Source organism: Dermacentor silvarum, chromosome 10 (genome assembly GCF_013339745.2).
Source record: "Dermacentor silvarum isolate Dsil-2018 chromosome 10, BIME_Dsil_1.4, whole genome shotgun sequence".
Classification (NCBI taxonomy): domain Eukaryota; kingdom Metazoa; phylum Arthropoda; class Arachnida; order Ixodida; family Ixodidae; genus Dermacentor; species Dermacentor silvarum.
In genome coordinates this window covers 135,242,900-135,268,626 of record NC_051163.1, presented here as the reverse complement: position 1 = coordinate 135,268,626, position 25,727 = coordinate 135,242,900, and the positions used below count along the sequence as shown (strand labels likewise).

General features: G+C 42.6%; 1 protein-coding gene and 1 long non-coding RNA gene across 2 annotated transcripts; one reads left to right on the top strand and one right to left on the bottom strand.

The window, feature by feature from the left end:
• Positions 1 to 1,336: 1,336 nt before the first annotated feature.
• Positions 1,337 to 3,015, top strand: LOC119466134 (uncharacterized). The gene has a single exon (XM_037726624.2). The coding sequence runs from the start codon at positions 1,618 to 1,620 to the stop codon at positions 2,782 to 2,784; it is 1,167 nt and encodes a 388-aa protein (XP_037582552.2). The 5' UTR covers positions 1,337 to 1,617; the 3' UTR covers positions 2,785 to 3,015.
• A 1,114-nt stretch (positions 3,016 to 4,129) lies between these two features.
• LOC125940687 (uncharacterized) lies at positions 4,130 to 14,863 on the bottom strand. Its single transcript, XR_007463879.1, has 3 exons — positions 14,768 to 14,863; positions 9,959 to 10,220; positions 4,130 to 4,256 (listed from the first exon to the last, which is right to left on the bottom strand). It is a non-coding gene; the product is annotated as an uncharacterized LOC125940687 (long non-coding RNA).
• Between the last annotated feature and the right edge of the window lie 10,864 nt (positions 14,864 to 25,727).

Below are 25,727 nucleotides of genomic sequence, written 5' to 3'. Positions count from 1 at the left end.
AAAGACATCTTCGTCTTCGAATTACCCTGTCCTACCACTCGGAGTCAGTTAAAGCACATATTGTCATGGCCTTTGAACGTCTCCATAGAGTACGAGTCGATATGATCAACAATGCTCATGTCATCGGCTCTAACAAAACAAAGAACATGCGTAGTGCTACCAGCTTTCGGGTATACAGCGCGCTTTATCTCCACATAATCTAGCTTATGATCCGAGAGACCGGTTTCAACCAATATGTCTAAGTCTTCAATTCGCCCGTCTAGGAACGCTAAATCTAATAGATCTGGATTTCCCAACTACGCGTGTGCACTCGTGAACTACCTGTTGTAAATCCTTACTGAAAGATATTTCAGAAGTAGTTCACAATGGACATCTTCGCGAGGCTGAGCGCTAAGCTTGGATCAATCAATTCCTGGCAAACTGAAATCCCCAGGAATAATTATGCGACAGCTGCGCTTTTTAAAGCTTTCTAAGTAAAGGTGCATATTTTCAAGACAGGAAATGGGTGACTTAGGCGGTCTATAAACAACAATGATTATCATTGTTTTATCTAGCTAATTTCACACCAGATGCTTTCATGTGTTGGAATGCCGGTCATTTGCACAAAACCAATATCCACTTTTAATACAACAGTTCGGTGGGCTTGGTGGCTGTGCTTCACCGCAGACCACTAATCCGCTGCATTTCGCCATGCAGGTACACAGTTTCATCACCGGACTTCTTTTGCCCGCAATTCTGGCCTTCCCACAAGCCACAGCCATCCCAGCAACCTGTCCAAGCACGCCTGGTGCGAGCCCTTTGCCTGCTCCTGCCACGACTGATTCGTCGTGTCCAATAGCGCCGCCGCCACCCTCTTTGGATCCTAATTCACCATGGAAAGCGCCATCGTCAGCAACATCGTCTCCCAAGTCAGCTATAAAACCGCCCCTGTCTTCCCCCGCGCCCTGTGGGCTTGGTGGCTGTGCTTCACCGCAGACCACTAATCCGCTGCATTTCGCCATGCAGGTACACGGTTTCATCACCGGACTTCTTTTGCCCGCAATTCTGGCCTTCCCACAAGCCACAGCCATCCCAGCAACCTGTCCAAGCACGCCTGGTGCGAGCCCTTTGCCTGCTCCTGCCACGACTGATTCGTCGTGTCCAATAGCGCCGCCGCCACCCTCTTTGGATCCTAATTCACCATGGAAAGCGCCATCGTCAGCAACATCGTCTCCCAAGTCAGCTATAAAACCGCCCCTGTCTTCCCCCGCGCCCTGTGGGCTTGGTGGCTGTGCTTCACCGCAGACCACTAATCCGCTGCATTTCGCCATGCAGGTACACGGTTTCATCACCGGACTCCTTTTGCCGGCAATTCTGGCCTTCCCACAAGCCACAGCCATCCCAGCAACCTGTCCAAGCACGCCTGGTGCGAGCCCTTTGCCTGCTCCTGCCACGACTGATTCGTCGTGTCCAATAGCGCCGCCGCCACCCTCTTTGGATCCTAATTCACCATGGAAAGCGCCATCGTCAGCAACATCGTCTCCCAAGTCAGCTATAAAACCGCCCCTGTCTTCCCCCGCGCCCTGTGGGCTTGGTGGCTGTGCTTCACCGCAGACCACTAATCCGCTGCATTTCGCCATGCAGGTACACGGTTTCATCACCGGACTTCTTTTGCCGGCAATTCTGGCCTTCCCACAAGCCACAGCCATCCCAGCAACCTGTCCAAGCACGCCTGGTGCGAGCCCTTTGCCTGCTCCTGCCACGACTGATTCGTCGTGTTCAATAGCGCCGCCGCCACCCTCTTTGGATCCTAATTCACCATGGAAAGCGCCATCGTCAGCAACATCGTCTCCCAAGTCAGCTATAAAACCGCCCCTGTCTTCCCCCGCGCCCTGTGGGCTTGGTGGCTGTGCTTCACCGCAGACCACTAATCCGCTGCATTTCGCCATGCAGGTTAGTGCAACGTATCATTCTTTCGGGAAAAAATCCAGCAACTATTTTCTAATACAGCTACCAAGCCCACGGTGCTGCGCTACAATTGTTGTCGAATGTGTTCATGCAATGTATTCATTGTTGCTTTTGTCGGGTGATATTGAAACGAACCCTGGCCCTCCCGATATTGATGACGTAATGACTGAGTTGGGAAAGCTAGCTGCTGGCCAGTCAAAACTAATTACCGAAGTACTAGACCTAAAAAGCAAGCTATTGACAACAGACAAAATCTTATCGGACCTAAGTAAACGCATGACTGATTTAGAAGGACATTATAAAGCAATTTCATCTCTACGAACCGACCTAGATACCATAAGAACAGATGCCTCTCAAATGGCAGGCCAGATCGCTCGCCTTGCTACACAGATGGATGATGCCGAGAACAGGTCACGCCGTAATAATCTAATATTTTATAATATCCCCGATCCTAACTCGAAAGAAACATTTGCAGAATCTGAAAAAATCATTATCCGCCACTGCAATGAACACTTGAACTTCGTCGTTGATCCCAATCACATTGAGCGTGCGCATCGCCTTGGACGCCATACAGAAGGCCGTGCTCGGCCACTCATCGTAAAATTTAATCAATTCACAACTAAAGAATCTCTCCTTTCTAATGGCCCAAAACTTAAGGGAAGCAATTTCAGCGTCGGTGAAGATTTCTCTCAGCCCATCAGATTTGCTCGCAAACGCCTTATCGCTTTCGCCAGATCGAAATCCGCACCCTTTTCTCTGCGCTTCAACACATTGCACATTGGTACCAGACGATACGTGTTTGACCATTCCACCGAATCTGTTAAAGAAATATCGTAGCAATTGCCCAGTCATCAACATGTGCCTTCCCGCCCTCGGCCCGCCCCGCGATCAAACTTGTTTCTTTCCGCTATCTTTACTAACATACGCAGCTTCATCCCAAAACGGGACATTATTTCTAATCTGGTCTCGTCATCTTGCAGTAACATTCTAATATTAACGGAAACATGGCTTACAGAAGACGTAACGGACAGCGAAGTGCTCGCTGACCTACCAAATTTTCAACTGTTTCGAAACGATCGCAGGCGCACGAGGGGAGGAGGGGTACTTGTCGCCGTGAGCCAAAATATACCTTGTACATCTGTAAACATTGTGTCCGATCTTGAAATCCTATGGCTTAAATGTCATGCCACACCTCATTCACTTCTGCTAGGCGTTTGCTATACACTGTAAAAAAATTGCTTTGGTTTTACGGCAAATCTGCTGGTAATTTGTGACCGAACACTTTCCGTAAGTAAAGAACGGTCATTTCCGTAGAACGGACAACCGTAAAAATAGAGACCGTATTACAAAATACGAGTGCTTATGTATTCAGAAAACGGAAGACTCTGTATGCTGAATCATATGGTTCGACCGTTAATGTACAGGTGCTTCCGTATTCAGAAAACGGAAGGCGCTGTATATTGAATCGTATGGTTCGACCGTTAATGTACAGGTGCTTTCAGTATTCAGAAAACGGAAGGCGCTGTATATTGAATCTGTAGTATACGGTCCAACCGTTAAAATACAGGTGTTTTCATATCCAGGAAACGAAAGGCTCCGTATGCTGAATTTGTACTATACGGTTCAACCGTTAAAATACAGGTGTTTCTGTATCCAGAAAACAAAAGACTGTATGCTGAATCTCTACTATACGGTCCAACCGTCAACATACAGGTGTTTCCGTACTCAGAAATAAAAAGGCTCCGTATGCTAAATCTGTACTATACGGTCCAATCGTTAAAATAGAGGTGTTTCATGCATTATGTTTTACAGAGCATATTGATTATTTCAAGAATGTACAATCGGGGACAGAAGTGCCCAAAATGTGCGAATGACGACCGAATTTTATTGGTGCACTTTCTGCTGGGATCAGCCACGCTAACATTTGCATTCGGAAAGTGATCTGCAACGCAGATGATAGCGGCTGATAGTGCAGAGATGCAATTTGGTCGACACTCGCACGTCCTGGGCACTTTTGTCCCCGATAGTACATATCCTTTAATGCAAATGTCATGAATGCAGCTCATTGCTGAAGCAGCAGGTCGCTATGGAGAAAACTGTCTGGCCAACACATTGAAATAGCTCAAAAGATCAAACACTTTGCTTTTTGTGATATGAATGAATTGCACGACATATATACAAATAAGTGCAAAATTTTATTCGTCAAGTACTTTAGATCACAGAAGCAATTTTATTTTCTTCGACCACTCGTCTTGCACTGTTTCCTGGTGAAAGCTGTTCCCACATGCCTTGCAAGGATAAACTTGCTGCTGTTAGGAGAAACAAATATTACTGGTGAATTTCCATCCTAAAGGAAGTGGCAACAAAAGACAATCACAGAACACAACAAAGCGGTAACTGAAGTATTAAAAAACCATGAACGTGGTTCAACATTTTCAAAACAAGGGATGTTGCTGTAGCCAACATTTCGACAGATACGTGTCATCAGGGCAGCAACTGTTTTCCTTGGCAGCGGTTTTGGATGTGCATAGCTCACTCGCCCCTACCCTCATCTGGTGCATATAGTAGGTCAAGAGAAACCAAAGTGTTAAAATAAAGGTAGGAAGGGTGTGTTTCGCAGTGATTGTGATGGAGTGTGTAGGGGCACTGCTGTAAGTTGTTACAATAAGTAGGGATGACCTAAACAGAAAATGATCTGTAGACCTAGTAGACCTATTCTTCCCAGAAAACAGAAAATGATCTGTAGACCTAGTAGACCTATTGCCAGAAATCAACATAGGAATTAAAATAAACTGCTTGGAAATTTGGCAAAAAAAAAGCAATGAAGAATTAGGCAAAATAAACTTTGTAACATGATGTGTCTGGTTAAGATCAGTGGAAATGGCAAATGAAGGTACGTTATCAATAAACATTTCATTAAGATCCGATAAAGAAAAAAAGATATTGGTCAAATATTAAATAAGTAAGGACACCAAATTAAACTGGGTATGACCATAAATAGTAAAGAACAGCCTGTGAAAAAAAATGGGACGGGAAATGATAAAAGGTGCAAGATAGGGAAAAGTTTAGCACTGTTTACTGTATGTTCATGCCACTACTGACGACTTGAAGTTTCAGTCTTCCTGCTGAAGCTATATTACTTGGATAAGGAAATGGATTACTTTGCAGACAAGTCTACATTCAGATTCTGTTCAAATCTTCAATGTAATCTAATGGAAGAAAATGGTATGGACAGTCCTACTGGATGGGCATTTATTCAGCAGTACCATCCACAGGTATTAGCTTAAAATTTATTGGTCTCACTGGACCTTAGCTCTTTGGAAATCATTAGCTGTTTTTTTTTATCACAGATGCCTTCAAGTTATATCGGTTGGCAGGAGTGCCAGCAAACAACATTATACTTGTTGCCGCAGTCAAAAGTGATATTTGGTAACAATGAGTAAAAGAAGCAAACATCATTCTACAATACTAATTCAAGTCAACCGAAAAAGCTGATAAAATGAATGTACCCTGGCCCCCAATACACAATAATTGCACATCACATTTATGCTCATTGTGTCAATCATGCTATTAGAACACTAGGGATCAAGTGAGGAGAACAAGGAGATCAAAAAAATTAAATTATGTGGTTTTATGTACCAAAACCACGATCTGATTATGAGGCACGCCATAGTGGGGGATTCCGGAAATTTGGACCACCTGGGATTCTTTAACGTGCACCTAAATCTAAGTAGACGGGTGTTTTCACATTTCGCCCCCATCGAAAATAAGGGGATCAGAGGGCACATCCTTTTTTTTCGAACATTAAATGTACTTCGCATTAATGTTGCCTTCCAACTCCTAAAGGAGCAGTTTGCGAGATGGTGACCGACACATAAGAAAACTCATGACATTCTGTGCAGCAGAACATCACGCGCAAATACACTTTTTCCTGCAAAATGAGATACTGTAGTGAAACCTTGTGCACATGTGCCAACCTTAGAATTTGAAAAACACCACAGTGGAAGACACAAAGTGTTAACTTTACTGGAAAATACTAAAATTAAATGATTATTCATTCACGATTCGCTGACTTTGCTCTCTACAGGTGCTGTAAACAGGCACCCTGCTTTTGCAGTTGTAGCAACAATGATCTGTAGAGCAGATGAGGAGAAATGGTTATAAAGTTTACGCAGGAGTATACGCCGCAAATGACAATCCACTTCACATTTTAATCTGGTGGAGGATGCGTACTCCAAAATAGAAGAAACTAGTGTACCCTAAAGATTTCTGTGGCCGATGCCTGTGCACTAGCAGGTACACATAACATGGCAGTTGCAATTATATTTCCACAAGCTATAGTTACTGCAAGCTACTGCCAATGTACTGGTCCACAGCTGTAATACATTTAGGGCAATTTAAAACTCTCTAACGAATTTATCTCATATGACAGAATTGGAATGCAATATCTTGCAAATAGGTGATGCTGTATGTGCCGTCTCATACAATGAAACACCTTTGAAAAACCTGAATCGCCACCTGGGCCGTGACGAGAGGTGAAGTGTATTGTGTGTAAACTAGTACAGTTGCATAGTGTAAAGCTCTGGAGAGTGCATTTAGTAACAGCTGTGAAGCTTTTTTCTCTTTTTAAACTGCACACAGTAAAAACCTCCTTACAGTTTTGAAAAACTCTTTTTATTTTAAAAATTTTCTGCGCGCAAACAAACAAGGACGAAGAACCATTTGCTTAAGAACCCAGAGATCTGCTCAATCCAATCAACAGGACACATCAAAAGCGCATATAACAACACGTGTGATAAAAATGCCACGGATCAGCACGACCCCGTCAACATAAAAACAGCAATGCACATAAAACGAGCACTTAAGATGAAACTATGTTAAAGATAAGATGACAGGAGCGAATTCTCTTTATCTGGCAATGAAACAGAAGGATGACTGATGCATTTTTACTTTCGTTTTGCAATCCAGTGCACTTCCACAATTTCCCTCGCGGTTTGACTTCGTTGCCTAAACAATGTGCAGGTGCTTCTAAGACAAGGTGAGCACGCATGTTCCTGACAATGCATGGCCAAATGCTTACTAGGGCCACCTTTCAGACTGGACAAGTATTCCCTTTGTCTTGTGTTAATGCATCTTGCAGTCTGCCCTACGTACACATGACCACATGTCATAGAAACCTGATACTCAACATTCTTCGCACAATCAAGAAATTGGTTCTTATGCGGATGTTTAATACTGCATTATTTCTTTGCATCACCCGTACTTTCGAACTTACTTTTTACTCTAGAACACACATTACCTCTTTTGTTTTTAGCCGAAAACACCACTTTTACTTCATAACTCCCAGCCACCTTTTTAAGTCTGTGTGAAAGGCCACGCACATATGGAATCACTGAAACCTTGAAAGCTAATTCTTTCTGCCTTAAATTTTTTGTGCATAGTTCCTTATCCTGTTCAAGTTTTTTCATTAGTCTAGCGCATGACACCAGCATCACAGCGAGCAGGTACCTGGCCTCTCTCAACTGATCAACTTGCTCAAGAAAGGCAATGTTGACGAACACGACTTCAACAATGCTGAGTGGCAACATGAAATGACTATGCCATTCTTTAAAAGCCTGGAATTGCTTGAGGCATAGTTCATGTAGCTTGTTAACAAGAAACTGTAGCTTCTTATCTACCAGTACTTGCAAAGTAAAATTTAAGCCCTTGCCTAGAGTCAAAGGCTTCTACTACTATTGAAGGCTTGACTTTTACTTCGGAAGTACCGGTAGATAACAAGCTACAGTTCCTTTATGTCAAGTTAGAAATTCTACCAGAACATGTGTGTTGGTCATTCACGCCCCGAGCTGGAAAACCGCTAATGAACTATGCCTCAAATCCCTCAAACCATTCCAGGCTTGTGAAGAATGGCATAGTCATTTCATGTTGCCGGTCAGCATTGTTGAAGTCGTGTTACCGCACAGTAAACATTGCCTTTCTTGAGCAAGTTGATCGGTTGAGAGAGGCCGGGTAGGTGCCTGCTCGCTGTGATGCTGGCGTCATGTGCTAGACTTATGAGAAACTTAAACAGGATAAAGAACTATGCACAAAAAAACAAAGCCAGAAAGAATTAGCTTCCAGGGTTTCAGTGATTCCGTATGTGCATGGCCTTTCACACAGACTTAAAAAGGTGGCTGGGAGTTACGAAGTAAAAGTGGTGCTTTCGGCTAAAAACAAGAGGAAGTGCGTGTTCTAGGTTAAAAAGTAAGTTCGAAAGTAAGGGTGATGCAAAGAAAGAATGCAGTATTAAAAATCCGCGTGAGAACCAATTTGTTCACTGCGCGAAGAAAGTTGTGTATCAGGTTCCTATGACATGAGGTCATGTGTACGTAGTGCAGACTGCAAAATGCGTTAACACGAGACTAAGGGAACACTTGTCCTGTCTGAAAGCTGGCCCTAGTAAGCATTCGGCTATGCTTTGTCAAGAACATGCGTGCTCACCTTGACTTAGAAGCACCGGCATATTGTTTAGGCATCGAAATCAAATCGCGAGAGAAATTGTGGAAGCGCACTGGATTGCAAAACTAAAGGAAAAATGCATCAGTCATCCTTCTGTTTCACTGCTATATTCGCTCCTGTCTTTTCATCTTAAGTGCTTGTTTAATGCGCATTGCTGTTTTTATGTTAACCGGGTGGCGCTTATCCGTGACATTTTTATCACAAGTGTTGTTATATACGCTATTGATGTGTTGTGTTGACTGGATAGCACCGATCTGGGTTCTTAAGTAAATGGTTCTTCGAAAATAAAACCAGTTGTTAGAACGCGATCGTGCTTGTGTTGCTCCTTTTCTTCGTCCTTGTTTGTTTATGCAAAAAACATTTTTTTGTAATGAATCTGTTCCACTTAGGCAGACTCGCAGCTTTGCTTCCTTTTTTTTAAAGGTAATGACACGTATGGCTATCACATACATGTACAGTATGACCTTCATTCCCAAACAAAGTGAACAGCACTACCCTATGGGTCAGGTGCCTTGTTTCACACATTCTCCCAAACATTATTAGCGCGGGACGCTGATGTTGGCAGGGAAACTGATTTATGGAGCAATATAAAGTATTAAGTACTCAGCTCTTAATGTTTTCTCTGCTGTTTAAGCATCGTTGGGTCTTATAGTAAGAAAATACGGAATACAACATGCATAATTCACGACGCAACCCCTTTGCAAGTATTTAGTAGTCTGAATTATTATGGATTGCATATTTAGATTAGAAGAAGGATTTCATTCCACTGCAAGAATAATAATTCTTGCATTTGGTGCTATATTTATTTTTATTTCAGTTGGAATGTAGATCGACAGCGATATCGCTTGACATGTCTTCGATTAACTGTTTCTCCAACTTAAGCAAACTAATATTCTGAAATGACCTTGTAGATGAAACCAAGAACTTGCTCAGCAGGAGTATGTATAACATTCACGAGATCTGAGGCTCTTGAACGCATATCTAAGAAAGCCTGGGGTGCATGCTGCTCTCTCATTTAATCAGTAAGTTACTGGAAATCATCTATAAGTTTTCTTGTGATGTATGTAAATTTGCTTGGACGGGAGAAACATGGAACTTGAACAGGTGAATTATGCGGCATAAGAATGATCTCAGTAAGAAGCAGGCATCAAGAAGCATTGTCGCTCAACACGCATAAACCGTCAAAAGAATTATTGGGATGGTTTAAAATTCTGGTAGTGTAATGAAATTTGTTTTCTAATCTATATCTAAACTCCTTGATTATTCAGCCTACTACCACTACCTTTGCCAGAAACATTCATAGTCATTATCCTACCTATGCCAAATTATTCCGACCAATATTCAAGCCTTCATAAGCTGTTTTTTTTTCACTGCCAATTCTCTGAGGGAGAAGAGGTGTCTTATTTCTCTCTACCTATTTCTCGTTCACTGTTCACTCTCAAACTGCATTAAGCTTGAGCAGGTTCTATGCTTAAAGCTGTGATTCCCTTTCCCTCTGCCATCTTTGACCCACCTGGTTAGCTAAGTAGGTAGAAAAACTGCAGAAGAAAGGTGGCGCTGAGTTGGACTTGTGCCCCAAGGAACCTTTGCACGGTGGCTCGAGGAGCAACTGCTTGTGGCATGGAGTGGCTCAAGCTGTGATGAGTTCACTTTGTAAAATCCTGCTGGTTACTGCTGGCCCGTCTTTGCCGGAACAGGAATGAACGTTGGCAGTCTACAGTCTCAGTTTCTTCCTTGAGCGCCATGGCCATGTAAAGAAACCTTGTCTCGACAGGCTGCATAAAAAAGGATAATTTTCTGAGCTAAGTCTTTTTTCCTAAAAGAACCCATTTAAAGTTGTATTTGTAACTTTGCGACACTTTCCGGGTGATGCCAGCGGTACTTCATTGCACAATGCCACAATCATGACTGAGCTGTGGCCATTCTGAATACAGCTTGCAACACGTGACAAGACCATATATACAAATGCAACCAAAATAGTAAACATTTGTTGTAGCTTCTGTATATTGCACTATTCGAATGAGACAATTGTAGCACTCTTCTCAGCTCAGTAAAGTTATTTCTAGTTATTTTACTTTTCATGAGGAAATTGCCATGAGCTTCTCTTGAAAAGTAAGTAAACATCCTTGCTTCAGTTTATTCTTCAAATTCTTGCATCACGAATGGATATCAGGAACCCATTTACACCACAGGCAGAGCTCCATATGTTTAAAAACATTATAAATCAAAGTACAATATCACAATTTTCATAATCGTGTCATGCTAGTATTATTGGTGGCTATGGCTGCTTCAAGCAATTATTTTTCATTAAGGCGGAAACAGTTATCATCTGGAATTGTTTGCAGCAAGGGTGTACAATCCACAAAATCAATCAAAAAGGTCACATTGTGTTCACTATTGAAACATTTAGGATAGGTTACATACAACAGCTAATAAAGAATGCAAGCTTGAAAATCTCAACTGAAGAAGAAACCAGTTTTTGAATATGGAGCAAAATGCCACCAGCTCATGTGGAGTACACCCTTACTATGTACTCCAAGCGAAGAATGTTGTTACAGCAATGCTTGAACACTATATGAATGTAATAATCAACAACCTTAAGCAAAATCTTAACACCACTAAACAAATTGTGCTTCAAAGATTCCTGATCCGAAATTCTCAACAAATTGTTCTGGTGTTGTACGTGTTAAGCTTGTTGTGTGTTCTGAAATGCAAGCTCACAATATCTACAATTTCTCTAAAGGCAATATCAGCTTTGTCAAGATAGGTATGACGTGCAGATAAAGTGGGAAATGCATGACATCATGAACACTCAGATGTGTTTACCATTGGGCTCACTCTCGCAGCCATGAAATTATGAGATGCAGACACATTTTACGTTGAAACTGGTTTTGTGGAGTACTGCATGCTTCCCAGGCTTCTCCAGTTGTGAGAGCCGTCTCCCCTACACAAATGAGTGATGAGGAATAAAAAAAGAATTTCAACATGCAACAATATGTTGGTCATTTGCTAGTATGCAGCAGGCTTTTTGACTCCTAGCTTGCCTCACACAAATCTACCATGCACAGTATTTGCTTTGCCCAAGCATCAGCCACTTTACGATGCAATGTGTATAGAGCCCTTGCGCTTAGTTTTTCTGCTTTGGAAACAGTTACCGTGTGTTCAGCTGGCATCGAGAAAGGGGACATAAAATACTATGTGCACCACTGATCTCTACTATGTATTGCTGGATGCCGCTTCGCTGCCCACAGAGCCAGGGGTAGATGAAGCCAGCGGAAATGCAGTGTCGTGCAGCGGCTTGTCCCAAAAGTAGGGCATACGCTGCACTTACTAGTGTGTGCCGTTGCACAACATTGCTGCCATAAAAATTTTTCTTCGTGGTTTTCCACATCTAGGCGATGTCTCCACATGTCTGGTGAGAGCTGCTACTATGTTCTGAACCCGTACGTGATAAGTTTTTCTTACAGAAAGCATTTTCTGATTGACAAGTGTTTTCAGCACGCGCCACTCATGTTAGCGATGCTGTCAGTGCTGTGATGAAAAATTCTGGACGTCTTCTCGAAATACTTCTCTGGACTGCTTCGGTAGCTTGCGGCACAAAGGGCAAGCATTATAGCAGAAGAAATGCCGCACTCGTGTGCAGGTGAAATGCCACAACAAAGTCATGAAGTACCAACTTCTGGGACAAGGTTGGCTTCAGTCGAAGGAATGCGCTATCCAGCCCCCCCCCATAGTAGAGCTCAGTGGTGTGCTACCTTTTATACTAGCTTTGCTATCTAGTCGGAACATTGGAAACAGCTCCCACCTTACTTTTCTCAACCTGTGACATGCAAACCGAAAGTCGCATCACTGTATTGATTCTATGGCTGTAGTTTTCTAAGTGAACTGCCTGCATATTCTAGCATGTTGTTAAAAAATATAGTTGGCACGTTTTTACTGTTACAAGACAGGTTAGTTGGCTGACAGAAATGTGAAACATGTTACCAGCGCTCTGATAGGATGCAAAAAGCAGAATTTAAATTTACTTGGCACAGGGGCTACAGCAGGCAAGTATGGTTACTGTATGCTCTATTGTTGTTTCAAGTAAAAGTTCAGTTTTTATGCTGTATTTCTACTTGTTCTGAACCATCAAACTGCACAATCAATGTTCCAAGTTTATACATTCTTGGCGTTTCATTGCCCATGTGATATATTTCCTATGAACACAGGCAGTAATCCCTCTATAATAAGCAAAATGAGTTAGAAAAAGAAAAGTCGTGATAATAGTCCACAATTGCCGAGGGCAAAAGTAATGGCTGATAGCACTTAATTGAAGCTACATAAATATTCAGTTTTCTCACAGCTTGTTCAGCAAGTAATAAAGAGGTATGCTGTGCACCTTTGCATGACCAATGCAATCTGGTGAGAGACTGTGCACTGAGTCTGCTTGGTTGTGTTCGGCAATTTGACTTTGGTATTTTGTTATACATAATTCCTTGGGTATTCGTAGCTTACTTTGCGATAAAATGGAACTTGGAGCAGTGGTCATCTATACATAAATATTTGCACATAAATAATGCAACCACAATTACAGCATGATGAGGGGGGGGGCAATACGAGACTCTCAGAAAACGAAAAAAAAATATTACGATTAAAATGTGACGTGATGCCACAAGAAAACAAAGCAATGCATAGAAGCAGATGGCGCTTCCATGCCACCAAGATTATTTACTAAATAGGCAGCGCTTCGGAAGTGCCCGTGACACAATTGAACAAGGCAAAGCTGCGTTTGCTCCACACGCGGTAGCGATCACAGCATTGTTGCCAAGTGGTTTAGATCGCCGCAGTTTAAGCTTCTAGAAAATGTACAGAAGAACAATCTGCTTTATAGTCTTAAAGAATATAACATGAAGTACATTACAAGGCCAGAAACATTCCTAGAAAGGTTGCCTTATATTTGCTTAAATCGGCAAGCAGCATGGCTTGTATTACATAGAATAAATTTTCATGATACCGCAGTGTGCAGGGTTTTCAGCCCATATACCCCACTATGACGGTATGCAATAATTGTAATCTCATAATCTAAAAGGTGTAGTTGATTTTACAAAAGTTGACATTCTTCAATCTGAGGCCTGTATATTTTAACACGCAGGGGCACCCCTTGGCTAAGCAATAGGGATGTAATGTCTATGCATACAAGCATTACCCCATGCATTTGTACCACATCGCCCAAAAGAAATCAATTTTCCCGTCCAAGTCTGCCTAATGCAAGACTGGAATTAAAGCATAAGTTTATACAGTCATCCAAACAATAACACCTCATTTTTACATATGAAATTCATATAAATAGATCTCTCTTGATGCCAGCCTCCTGGAATGCTGAACCTTGCTGCATGCTTTAGAGAAATTATAGTAGCAGCACTTTACTCAAAAGTTTTTAGGGCTGCAGTGTTGCAGAACACACCTACAAATGCCGCATTTCATGTGTAACAACTTGGTTGATTTGCTTGAACAACCTACCAAGAGAGAATTAAAATTTCTTCCTGTTTAGCATTTTTGCCTGCTAGACCAGAATCGAATGTCATCAGTATATTAACTTGGAGAAACAAATCTGGCTTATACGGGGCGTCCCAACACACAAAGGTTTGAAAATATGCAAATGCTACGTATCTGGACACAACCAAGGTAAAGTTTGCCATCACCTGGAGATACTCACTTCTTTTTTGCATTCTGCCTAATTGCATAATTAAGTGTAAATTATTTAATCAACTTCTCAAATATTATAATTACATGAAATACGTGCTACATGAAAGTTTTTCTGAGCGTGAAAGAAAGCCACGAATACACGCAAAGAGCCTCGAGCAGCCATTCATGCGGCAATTTTATGTGTATTCGCGAGCTTCTTTTCCGCTCGGAAGAACACTTATGTAGCACTTTTTGCACAACAGGATGCTGTATCGGGAGTTGTTCATGGTGTTCTACAATTTCCTCATTTACACTTTTCATCTGATTAGAGTAATTGAGAGTTTGATTAATTAAGACTAATGATCAAATTAGGCAGAATGAAAAGAATATTCTCAGTATCTCCAAGCAATGGCAAACGTAATAACTTGGTTTTGTCCAGCTACGTGGCATCTTTATTTAAAAAAAATATTTATGCATCATAGTTGGGACACTCTGTATATTAACAGCTTCACATATGCCACAGCTGTGTGTTGTAACATTCAAAAGGGTGCTTGTCCACCAGCACTCCAATGTCACTAACAGTGATCACCTACACAGCTAAGTGGATTGCCATGATGCAGGTTGGTAGTAAAATGCTGAGAGAAACAAATCCACTTACTTTGAAGGCAACAATATTGCGGTAACTTGAGAGACATGGCCTCATGGCAGGCAGCAGATCTCTTCTCAACTCCAGTAGGACACCAGCAACAAGTCTTTCAGTAAAAGAAAATATTGAATCAGTAATGTTATGTTACCTTGTTCTTGCTAAGCATCAGCGCAATCATCTGATTTTCATGCATATCTACTTTCTGCTTAAGCAGTTCAACTGAAGGATTTATAAAATACAGGCTATATTGATTGCATTTGCATCTCTGGCATGTACAATTTTTTTGCGACTGATACATTTACAGCTAGCTACACGACACGAACGCTTGGATTGCCCAGACATCATTAGAAGCAAAACGTCTTGCTGCACCACAAGCAGTTGCACCAAGGAAAGACACAGCAGAGCTAACAATTTTTTTTTGTAACTACAATCAAAATGTATGCAAACAAGGAGGCAACTATAGCACGTATAGTGACAGTACAAGCGTCAATAGGGATTATGTGCGCAACTGAATGCACTCTTATTCTAAGTTTTTAACGCGTATGAGCAATAGGTTATACGCGCCACACAAAAAATTTCGATCGCGCTACCATGGAGATCGATGTGAAATTATGTGATCCTTTTTCCCATTCACGCGCCATTTTTGCCCTATGACGCTGTTTACTGGCCTTTTGAAAAACAGAGTTCTGTTCGCCACGCCAGCTTACCACACATCATCTAAACAGCTACACTATGCAAACCGAACAAATAGAATTACAACGGGCTTACCTCATACGTATGCGTACGCGCAGCGTGCGTAGTGTTGAACATCCGTTGAGGGCAGGCTATCCCGTATCCAAGCGCATACGTGCACCCGTACACAGGACTTCGATGCCGCAGCGTGCAGAGTTTTGTAGACGAAGGGACACATTCCGTTCAAACATCCCCGCGCTCTGACGGCACTTGACGAGCACAGAAGCGTACACCACACCGCGACAAATTCGGAACTTTGCCAGTCCTAACATGCCGAGAGTCGTACAGCCGAGAGTCAAGCAGCCTAACCATCCATCGCGTCTGTTCTTCGCTCACGATGCGTCAATCTCTGTTCCATAGGGCCTTGCTCCACTCTTGAGTACAAATCAAGACATATTTACGGTAAACTAACAAACTGTACAACATAAAAAGATAAACCGGCTGGCTACACAATGCAGCTTCGTCAACCGCTCGTCTTGTTACATCCTCCGAGATCGGAAGCGCCGCGCGTGGTTCCACCTGGTGCTGGGAGCGCGGAGAACAAAACAAAATCGGTTTCGTTTTCCCATTTATGCAGTAGTTGTTGAAAGAGTAAAATGATTGCTTGACAAATAATTGAACTCTGGAAGAGGAGATCGCTTTCTCTGCCACAGGGCATTGTATACATTGTATACATTGCCCAAAGAGATATCTCTTTGTATACATTGTATAGAAAGAGATAGAGAAAGCAAGGAGAGGAAAGGCAGAGAAGTCAACCAGACGAGAGTCCGGTGAGCGTTGCAATGCCGTGCTAGAGTGTAATGCGATGCGTCAATAAGCTCTAGTATAGTGTTAATTTGGACTGGCTGGTGCATGTAATGAACGGGCAAATAATGAGTTGTGCCATTACTTTTACCCACGGATAAAGCTCATGTAATAAATGGTGTTACATGTCGGGTTAAAAAAGAAATAAAGGTTGAATCATTATGCCAACTCGGGACAGGGCGTTTTTTGCTTTTTCTTTCTTTCTTTCCTTTTGACAGTACACACAGTGCTATATCCCTCATCTTCGATCACCTTCCCGTAGTTTGCACACGTATTGGTGCGTGTTCGATGCCGCAGCGTGCAAAGTTTTGTAGCCGAGTGAAACACATTCCGCGCAAGTATACCCGCGCTATGACGGCACATGACGAGCACACAAACATACACCACACAGCGACAAATTCGGAACTTTGCCCATTCAAACATGCCGAGAGTCAAGCAGCCTAACCATCCATCGTTTCTGTTCTTCACTCACAATGCGTCCATCTGTTATTGTACAGCAGAATTCCGTACAAGAAAGTGTGCGCTCGCCGGTCTTGTTTCAAGATGAAGCGCTAAATGATACATGATGATATACATTAATGACATAGCATTAAATATTAATTCAACAGTTCGCCTTTTTGCCGATGATTGTGTGATTTACAGAGAGATATATGGCTAGCCCTAACGACATTATAACACTGCAATCTGACCTTAACAAACTAACGCAATGGTGCTGCAAATGGCAGATGCAAATTAACACAGAAAAGACCAATCACCTGAACTTCACTTCCGTTCCTAAGTCTCAAACTAATACTTATATTTTAAACAATAGCATAGTAAACTCGGTTACATCGGCTAAATACCTCGGTGTCTACATAAATTCTAGCTTAACATGGACTGACCATATAAAATATATCACAACTAAAGCGCAAAAGAAACTTGGCTTTCTGAAGCGACGCTTGCATCTGGCCGACAGGGACACCATGCTTCAAGCGTACACTTTCTTCGTGCGTCCCTCCCTGGAATATGCATCAGTCATTTGGCATCCCTACCAGATCGCCCTTACCAATCTACTCGAAGCCGTCCAGAATAAAGCAGCGCGATTCATCATGTCATATTACTCCAGATTTCAAAGCGTTTCATCTTTGAAGCAAACACTCAACATGCCGCCACTCGCAATGCGCAGAAAATTCGCCAGATTATGCTTTTTTCACACACTGTATCACAGCAACACATCATTTGCCCGGTCACACATTTTACCGTCACCTCATACTTCACATCGCATCGATCATGCCTACAAAGTTAACCCTATCTTTGCCCGGACGGAAAAGTCCAACAATTCGCCGTTAACCTTATCAATAAAAGAATGGAATCAGTTACCCTCCAGAATTGCCACGATAACACACTAGTCTTCCTTATTTTATTCAGCATTACTAACGTATTTACAATCCTAGCACTTTTAGTAACATTTTTCTCTCCCAGAGCACTTATTCGCTTTCGCTATTTTGTTCTTGCTTCGTTGAGTGTGAATTTTGTAAGAATATTTACCTTGTTAATATGTTTCACGACTTGCTGTACCCCAAAGTGCTGTATTTACCACCTGCGATGCTCCTTCATTTGTGAAAATTGTGTTCTGCTTTATGTCCCCCCCCCCCCTATTTAATGCCCCTGTAGGCCCTTAGGGTATCTAAATAAATAAATAAGAATAAATGCTTGCGATTACATCTTACCGCCAAAATTGACAACAGTGTCAACAATTGAACAGTGCAGAATATGCGTAATGGGGGTGTGTCAATGAATGGCAGTTGACAGAGATGAGATATTTTGCAAATACTATGGGGCGATTGAAACCAAATACTGTACAGTTCAGTAAAACCCTTCCACTCCTGAGTTAATTCTTCCTCTCCGTCTAAAATTTCATCTATAGCAGCAGTACTTGGATTTATAGGCCGCCAGTTCTCTTCGCGGCTATTTCTTGTTAAATCGTGGTCATTATACTGCGTTTCGGTACTGATTTAGAGTGCGCACAATTTTTGCATAGCGCACCAATGTAATTGCCAATGCACCACCACCTGAACGGCGCAGGTTTGTTTACGTTGTCATGTATGGCCACCGCTCTTCGTTCACTAAAACTTATATATATATATATATATATATATAGTGCTGACACCAAATAAACGTCAGTACAAACACAGGCGCCATTTGCATTGCAATAAATTATTCTTAGAGGAAACTTTGTGAGTACAAGCGTTCACGCAGACAGCGTGTATAGTTTTCCTTGCAAAAATACGGATGATCGCATAACAAAAATACGGAATTCTGTCTGTTTCGTACAGAACAGTGTAGTCACCGTATTATTACGGAAAAATGACCGTAAAGCTTAAAACGGGGAGCACTTTCCGTATTTTAACAGAAATTTTGCTCTATTTCTGAAAATGAGATATTTTCCGTATTCTTACTGCAATTTTTCCGTATTTATTACGGAAAAATGTCCGTAAAACTTAAAACGGGGAGCACTTTCCGTATTTTAACGGAAATTTTGCTGTATTTTTGAAAATGAGATATTTTCCGTATTCTTACAGCAATTTTTCCGTATAATGACGGAAATCCTCCGTATATTGACGGAAATTTTTTACAGTGTAGACGCCCTCATAGTACTCCAGACTTCTCTTTCAAGCTGAATAACATCCTAAGTGAAATAACGACCAAACACCCCAACATGCATGTAATTCTATTTGGAGACTTTAATTTTCCTGATATCGATTGGTCAAGCCGGCCTGCACCAGCGGCTACATCAAGCGAATCAAATGAGTTCCTTGAGGTGTGCCTCAACTTTAACTTATTCCAAATGCTCACAGAACCAACCCGTGTTACCGGTAACTGCCAGAATATTCTAGACCTTGTCTTAACAAGTAATCCCGAGAGCGTGTCATCTATCGCGTATCTTCCCGAAATCAGCGACCATAAAGTCATTCACGTCGACTTCATAATTAAACCCGTTTTCACTCCGACTGTTAAAAAAACTATTCGTTTGTATGATAAGGGTAATTACGAAGCAATTAATTATGAACTGACGCAATTTTACCCCTCTTTCGAAAGTGCCCTTCATTGTCATAACGCAGGCGAAAACTGGCTGATTTTCAAAGAGAAACTACAAAATCTGGTTGGCAAATACATTCCCCAAATTAACATTAAATCTAATTCAGCACAACCCTGGTTCAATAAAGCATTGAAACGATTAGAAAACAAGAAAAAACGTCTCTTCCGCGCAGCTAAGTCCCATAACAACCCTGATGCATGGAATAAGTACAAAAACCGCGGAAACTGCTTATTTAGAAGCCATAAGTCACGCTAAACGCTCATTCTTTTATTCTGATGTACCGAACATGCTTAAGAACAACCCCCAAAAATTCTGGCAAGTCATAAATCCACAGGACACGCGCACAATTACTTTATCCAATGAGTCAGGTGATGCCCTAACCGACGCTGAATGCGCCCACGTGTTTAACGCCGCCTTTGCATCAGTTTTCAATCAAGAAACTGAACTGTCATTTTCTATTATGGAAGCAAAATTCAATGTACCATGCCACCAATTACATTTTTCCCATCCGGCATTTCATCCCTAATAGACAAGATCAAACTTTCATCATCAGCCGGTGTGGACAACATTACATCAAAACTTCTGAAAAACACTAAACACATTTGTGCAGCATATCTCTCTCTACTATTTTCACAGTCAATTTCAACAGGCATGCTGCCTTCAGACTGGAAACATGGAAAGGTCGTTCCAGTCCACAAATCGGGTAACAAACGCTCCCCATTAAATTATCGCCCCATCTCATTAACCAGTGTGCCCTGCAAAATCCTTGAACACATCATCTACACACATATCATGGACTTCCTTGATGCTAACAATTTTTTTCACCCTGCGCAGCATGGCTTCAGGAAAGGTTTTTCCTGCGAAACGCAGCTAGCTATGTTTGTTCACGACCTACATGTTAACCTTGACTCAAACTTCCAGACTGACGCCATCTTCCTAGATTTCGCAAAAGCTTTTGACAAAGTTCCTCACGAGCGTCTACTACTAAAACTTGCCGCGTTACATCTTAATGCCGATATCTTAGCATGGATTAAAGAATTCTTAAGTAACCGTTCACAATCAGTCTATGTCAACAATCAAATATCTAATTCTATCCCCGTAACCTCAGGCGTCCCTCAAGGGTCCGTCCTTGGTCCACTTCTATTTCTAATTTACATTAATGACTTACCAATGCATGTATCTTCTAAAATCTGTGCGTCTGATTCTATAATTAGGTGGTGCAAGCTCTATATTATAAAAGCTATTGTAACGATGCACAGTTCATTATTTTTGCCGATGACTCGAGCATATTCGTCAATGTAGACGGTCTTCATGAGCGCTCTCGCCTATCAAACACAACACTTCAAGAAATGTAAGCATGGAGTATAGCAAATTCATTAGGAATAATTACCACAAGCAAAGTCAGTTTTATTCGCACCTTTTAAAACAGCGATTGCCATGTATTGTATCGAATCCCACTCCTCTCTGTAACACTCCCCGTGAAATTGAGAGTATTAAACTAAATAAATTAATAAATTCCAATGAGCACAAAGGACAAGACACAAGAGCAGCAGGCAGCGTTGGCAGCGTCTCCACCATAGCAGCCCAGGCAATCTCAAGCTCGTGCTTCCCGGACGACTGGTGATGTGGCTGCAGCGCCCGGGCATTCCTCTTCACTACAATTTCCCCCATCGGAGTAGGAGCCATACTGGCGACTCATTGTGAACATAGTATCGAACATAGTAATACGGCTTCAGCCGCTGTATGTGGGCGGTAAAACTGTCGTCTTGCCGCGGCGGCGTTCAATGGGGTTGCGCTATAGGCAGTCGGCATCATAGTGATTCCGTCCGGATTCGTAGACGACGGTGATGTGAACTTTCTGGAGTCTCAGACTGCATCTTGCGAGGCGTCCTGAAGGGTCCTTTACATTGCCGAGCCAGCACGAGACACGGCGGTCGCTTACGACTTCAAAGGGCCTGCCATAAAGGTAAGGGCGAAATTTCGTGGTAGCCCAAATGATGGCAATACACTCCTTTTGCTTCGTAGAATAAATGGCTTTCGCTTTCGACAGCGACCGACTAGCGTAAGCAATGACCCATTGAATCCGTCTTTCCTTTGGACTACCCAGCTAGCACAAAAGAGATATAATCATTCTTATTCACGGATATTTCGCTTTGACCGTCAAAAATCTAGATTGATGAAGTCAACATCGAGAAGGATTCAATTGGGATGGAAAAATCTTGCTATAAGGCGGATTTTAGAAGACGTTTAAAATCGCTTGTTCTAGCAGCCTACAATTATTGATTTTTTTGTTGTTGTTTTCTTTGTTCTGCTTTTTGGCGGGAAAAACGGACGTTGGTTTTTGCTTTTGCTTCACCCTGTTAGAAGAGAGTGCATCAACCCAGGCGCGGGTGTTTGCATTGTGGTGAGTGAGCACTGAAGGGGCAGCCGCTTGCTCTTTATGCTCATAATGAAGTCCACAATAAAGAAGAAAAGTTACGTTATCTTTCAGACAGTCAGAAGAGGCGTAGAGTTAATGACGAACCGATATCTGCCAGTCCTGTTGCCACGAGTACCGTCCAATAAGTATCATGCTAGGTTAATGAAAGTAGTAACCATGCTTCTAGTGAAGTATCCTCGCCACATGAGGATGCTCAATCCAAGGACAGTTTTCACGAAAGTGACCTTGCCTTGAAAGGAGAAAATGAAGAAGCACATACGCAAGACATTTCTAGAGAATATTTTGTTTCCACAAAACGACCCTCCTATGAGCGCGGGCATCGAAGATAGAGGTTCTTCGGACTATGCATCATAATCTGCAGAAAATCAGGCAAGTCTTTGTCCACGTAAATGTGTGGAATTTCAAGGATGGCTTGCATCATGGGTTACAAGTCACCGAATTCCGCTTGTCGCAGTTTCTGAACTTCTCCGGAAACTAAGCACCACTTTCGGCGTTGATTTGTCATCGACGCGAGGACATTGTTGAACAGTCCTCGATACACTTCAACGCGATCTGTCCCTCCTGGCGAATATTGCCAATTTTCTTTGAAAGAAAATTTAGAACGCATGATTTCTGTGTTCCTGAGTGCCTGTCGAGGGTAGATCCTTGACAACGCTCAGAGAACTTTAAATGACAATGTCAGCCAAGTTGGACTAACGGTTCAAACTGTAAAATGTTTTGTTTGTCGCAGTTTTCGTTTTGTCTGTTTGGTTAACCTGTTTTACTTTGACCGAAAGGAAGAAAAAGACACCGTAGTCTAGTTGCTAGAGAACCGGGTGCTGTGCCCCACGGCAGAGGTTCGATTCCATTACAGGTTGCACATCACTTTTTGTATTATAAAGCGAGTTAGGAACCTACCTACCTAGCGCAAAGTGCCGAGAATGAGGCATTAAAAGTTCGACTTTTGTTATTTCAAATTATCTTTGTAAGGTGGCGCTAGCATTATGGTAGCAGCCGCATTTTGTATTTTCTTAGTTAAATTAGCTAGTATTTCTGTGCTTCAGGTACCGAGTACGAAGCCACACTGAGTACTTTTCTGCATTGCACCAGCGTGTGTCGCAAGAGGATGCAGCGCTGCGACGTACCATAGCGGCTACATAACAAAGCGAGGAGTGGCGCGACGGCTCATCGGCGTCATCGCTTGCGCCGACGCAGTCTGAGCAGCCGAGCTGACTGCGCTCTCCGCGCAGCTTCCTCCAGATTACGTAACTTTTGAACCCGCCGTTACACTCACCGTTATTTTGTCAGGACCAGCCGTTAAGTTTCCTGACGCGTATTCGTTCATGAACTGCGGAGCGCCAGACTGTCTTCCACATCTTCTTTGCTCACGAAAGTAGTCACTGCCACTTTAACACCTGTCGTGTTTAATTATTTACGGTTTTCAGGCGGGAGTTTTAGGTGGAAGTTTAGTGCGGTAATGAAGTTTGCAATGAAAGCGCCTTGATTTGAACGGATCTCTAATATTGTTTAAGAGGCATGTTTACGTCTGCGTACGTTTTCTTTTATTGTGTGCGTATTCAGGTTGCCAAAGCTGTCAAAAATTACCTCTGTGACGTTCGTTGACCATTGGATCGTTAGGATGACTATGACATTCCTGTTTGGCGCAGAATGATGATACGTGCTACTATCTTCGCGTAGCCACAGCATTCTTCCGTCAACGCTCTTGTGCGAGATCACTCGTGTGTTTTTCCGAGGCGTGAAAGATGCCCGCGAATACACGCAAAATTGCCGAACGACTGGCCGCTCGAGGCAGTTTGCGTGTATTGGCAGGCATGTTTCACACTTGGAAAAACACTTTATGGTAGCTCATATTGAGAAACAGAAAGCGGTAATCAGGGTTTCTCATGTTTCTTTACAATCTTCTCATTGACACTTTTCATCTAACTATAGTAATTGAGAAGTTAATCAATTAATAAGAACTAATTATCTAACTAGGCGGAATGCAAAAAAATAATCTGTGTATCTCCCACATTACCTTGGTTCTGTCCTGGTACGTGGCACTTGTATATTTTTAGTATGGCTAAAGTTAAATGAAACACCCTGTATGTAGTGCACTGTTGCCTTGTTTTTTGTAACATAATCCGACAGTGTAGCTATTTACAGCATCTTCTTTTAGGATACCTAACATTTTTTGGCTTCAGTCATGCAACAAATAAATTTTGAGGTCGCACTGGCGTTTTCTTTTTGTAAGTCTGTGCAGTAACAAAATTCTGTTAAAAAAGAAAAATTCCGATATACAGTTGTAATAGGCACTGCTGTTACATTATAAACATAGATACTCCGAGTTTATCAGCATAACAATAAAGAGTTTTTTTTTTTTTAACTTTGCAGGCACATACCTACGTGCAAGAGAGAAGGCGCGTGAGGGTGAAGACACCGACCATGTACCCTCTACAGGTGCCGAAAGGGGCAGACGAAAACGCCGCCGCCCAAAGGGCCACCACGAAACGCCTGAACTCCAAGAACCCAGGTAACTGTTATTTCATATTAAAGTTGTACAAATTAAATTTTCAGCGTGACACATATACAGTCGTATCTCGATAATTCGAACTCGAAGGAGCCCGAAAGTTTGTTCGAATTAAAGGAAGGACTTATTTCTGAAGTATTCGTGCACCACAGCACGACGTACGAATGGAGTCATTATATATCACGGCGCGCAAGCAGTTGGCGAGTAGGGGCCACGAGACTGCCCACGTCGGCCAACGCTCGCAGAAAACGATGCTGTAGGGAGCGGGCGGCGCCAGCACGGCGGCGCCGGGCGCGCGCGGACACGTCGAAGGTGAGGGAGGAGGGCGTCAGGGAAGCTGATTTGGCTTCAGCAGAGGTGACCCCGTCGCTTCGGTGGCTCCCCTCACTCTCCCTCTCAACTCCCTCGTAGCTCCCCCACCTTCGACTGTCTCCGTGCGCGCCCGCCGCCGGCCCGGCGCCATTAACCATCTCCCTTTTCCTGCCGTTGAAGCGAGCGTTGGCCGGACTGGGCCTCCGTCGTTGCTTCCCTCTGCGTCGCAGCCGCAGCGTTGAGACATCGACTCGAACACGCGTGTTACGGCGCGACGACGTAACGGCGACCTTGCCATTTGAGAGAGAGAAATTTACGCCGCGGTTCTATTGCTTTTATTGCGATAGAAATTATATGGGCACTCCAAGCGCATTTTTGCCGCCGTCGGTCGTCGCCGTGATATTCCGTATAAAGTGCAACGGCGATGAATCGTCGCCGCGTGCCATGTGTGGGTTTTAGTGTGTGGGCTCATTTCGGTGTAAGCAATAAATTGCATATGCAAGCACTCTAGATCACAATTGATTTATAAACTGCACGAGCTTAACCTTTAACCCATTGCGTAACTATAAATGTCACCAAGGTCAAAGTTAGTGAAACTGGGTGGAAAATTACGGCTTATGTTCCCACCTTGTGTGTGGATGACTCACTGTTTTTGTAAAAAAAAATTCTTTACAAGTGCTTGGCAATGTTATTGTGTGGAGGTTTTCAAACAGGCAAGTCATAGGCGTGCAACATTTTAATGGTTTAATTACAAGCAACTGAAGTTCTTACTGTATATGCTTGAAGCAGCCGTGCTGCAAATAGTCGCTGTTACTCAAGGTTGCACTCGTCTGCTGTCTTATTTTTTAAGGAATCGCATATATTTGCTCAATTTGAAGTATGCGATGTGTTTGATAGACTGGTGTTTAGGTATGTACTCAAGCCTGCGCCATTTCTGAATTGGCTATGTGATCTGTGGCAAATAAAATTGGGGTGGTGTAACAATGCTGTCACACTGAAGCTGTGCCTTTGCAGAGCCGCACTTACCTCTTTTCTCGTACAACATTATCAGAAATGCATTATCTATTCCTTTCTTTGAATGCTAATTGGCACCTATTTC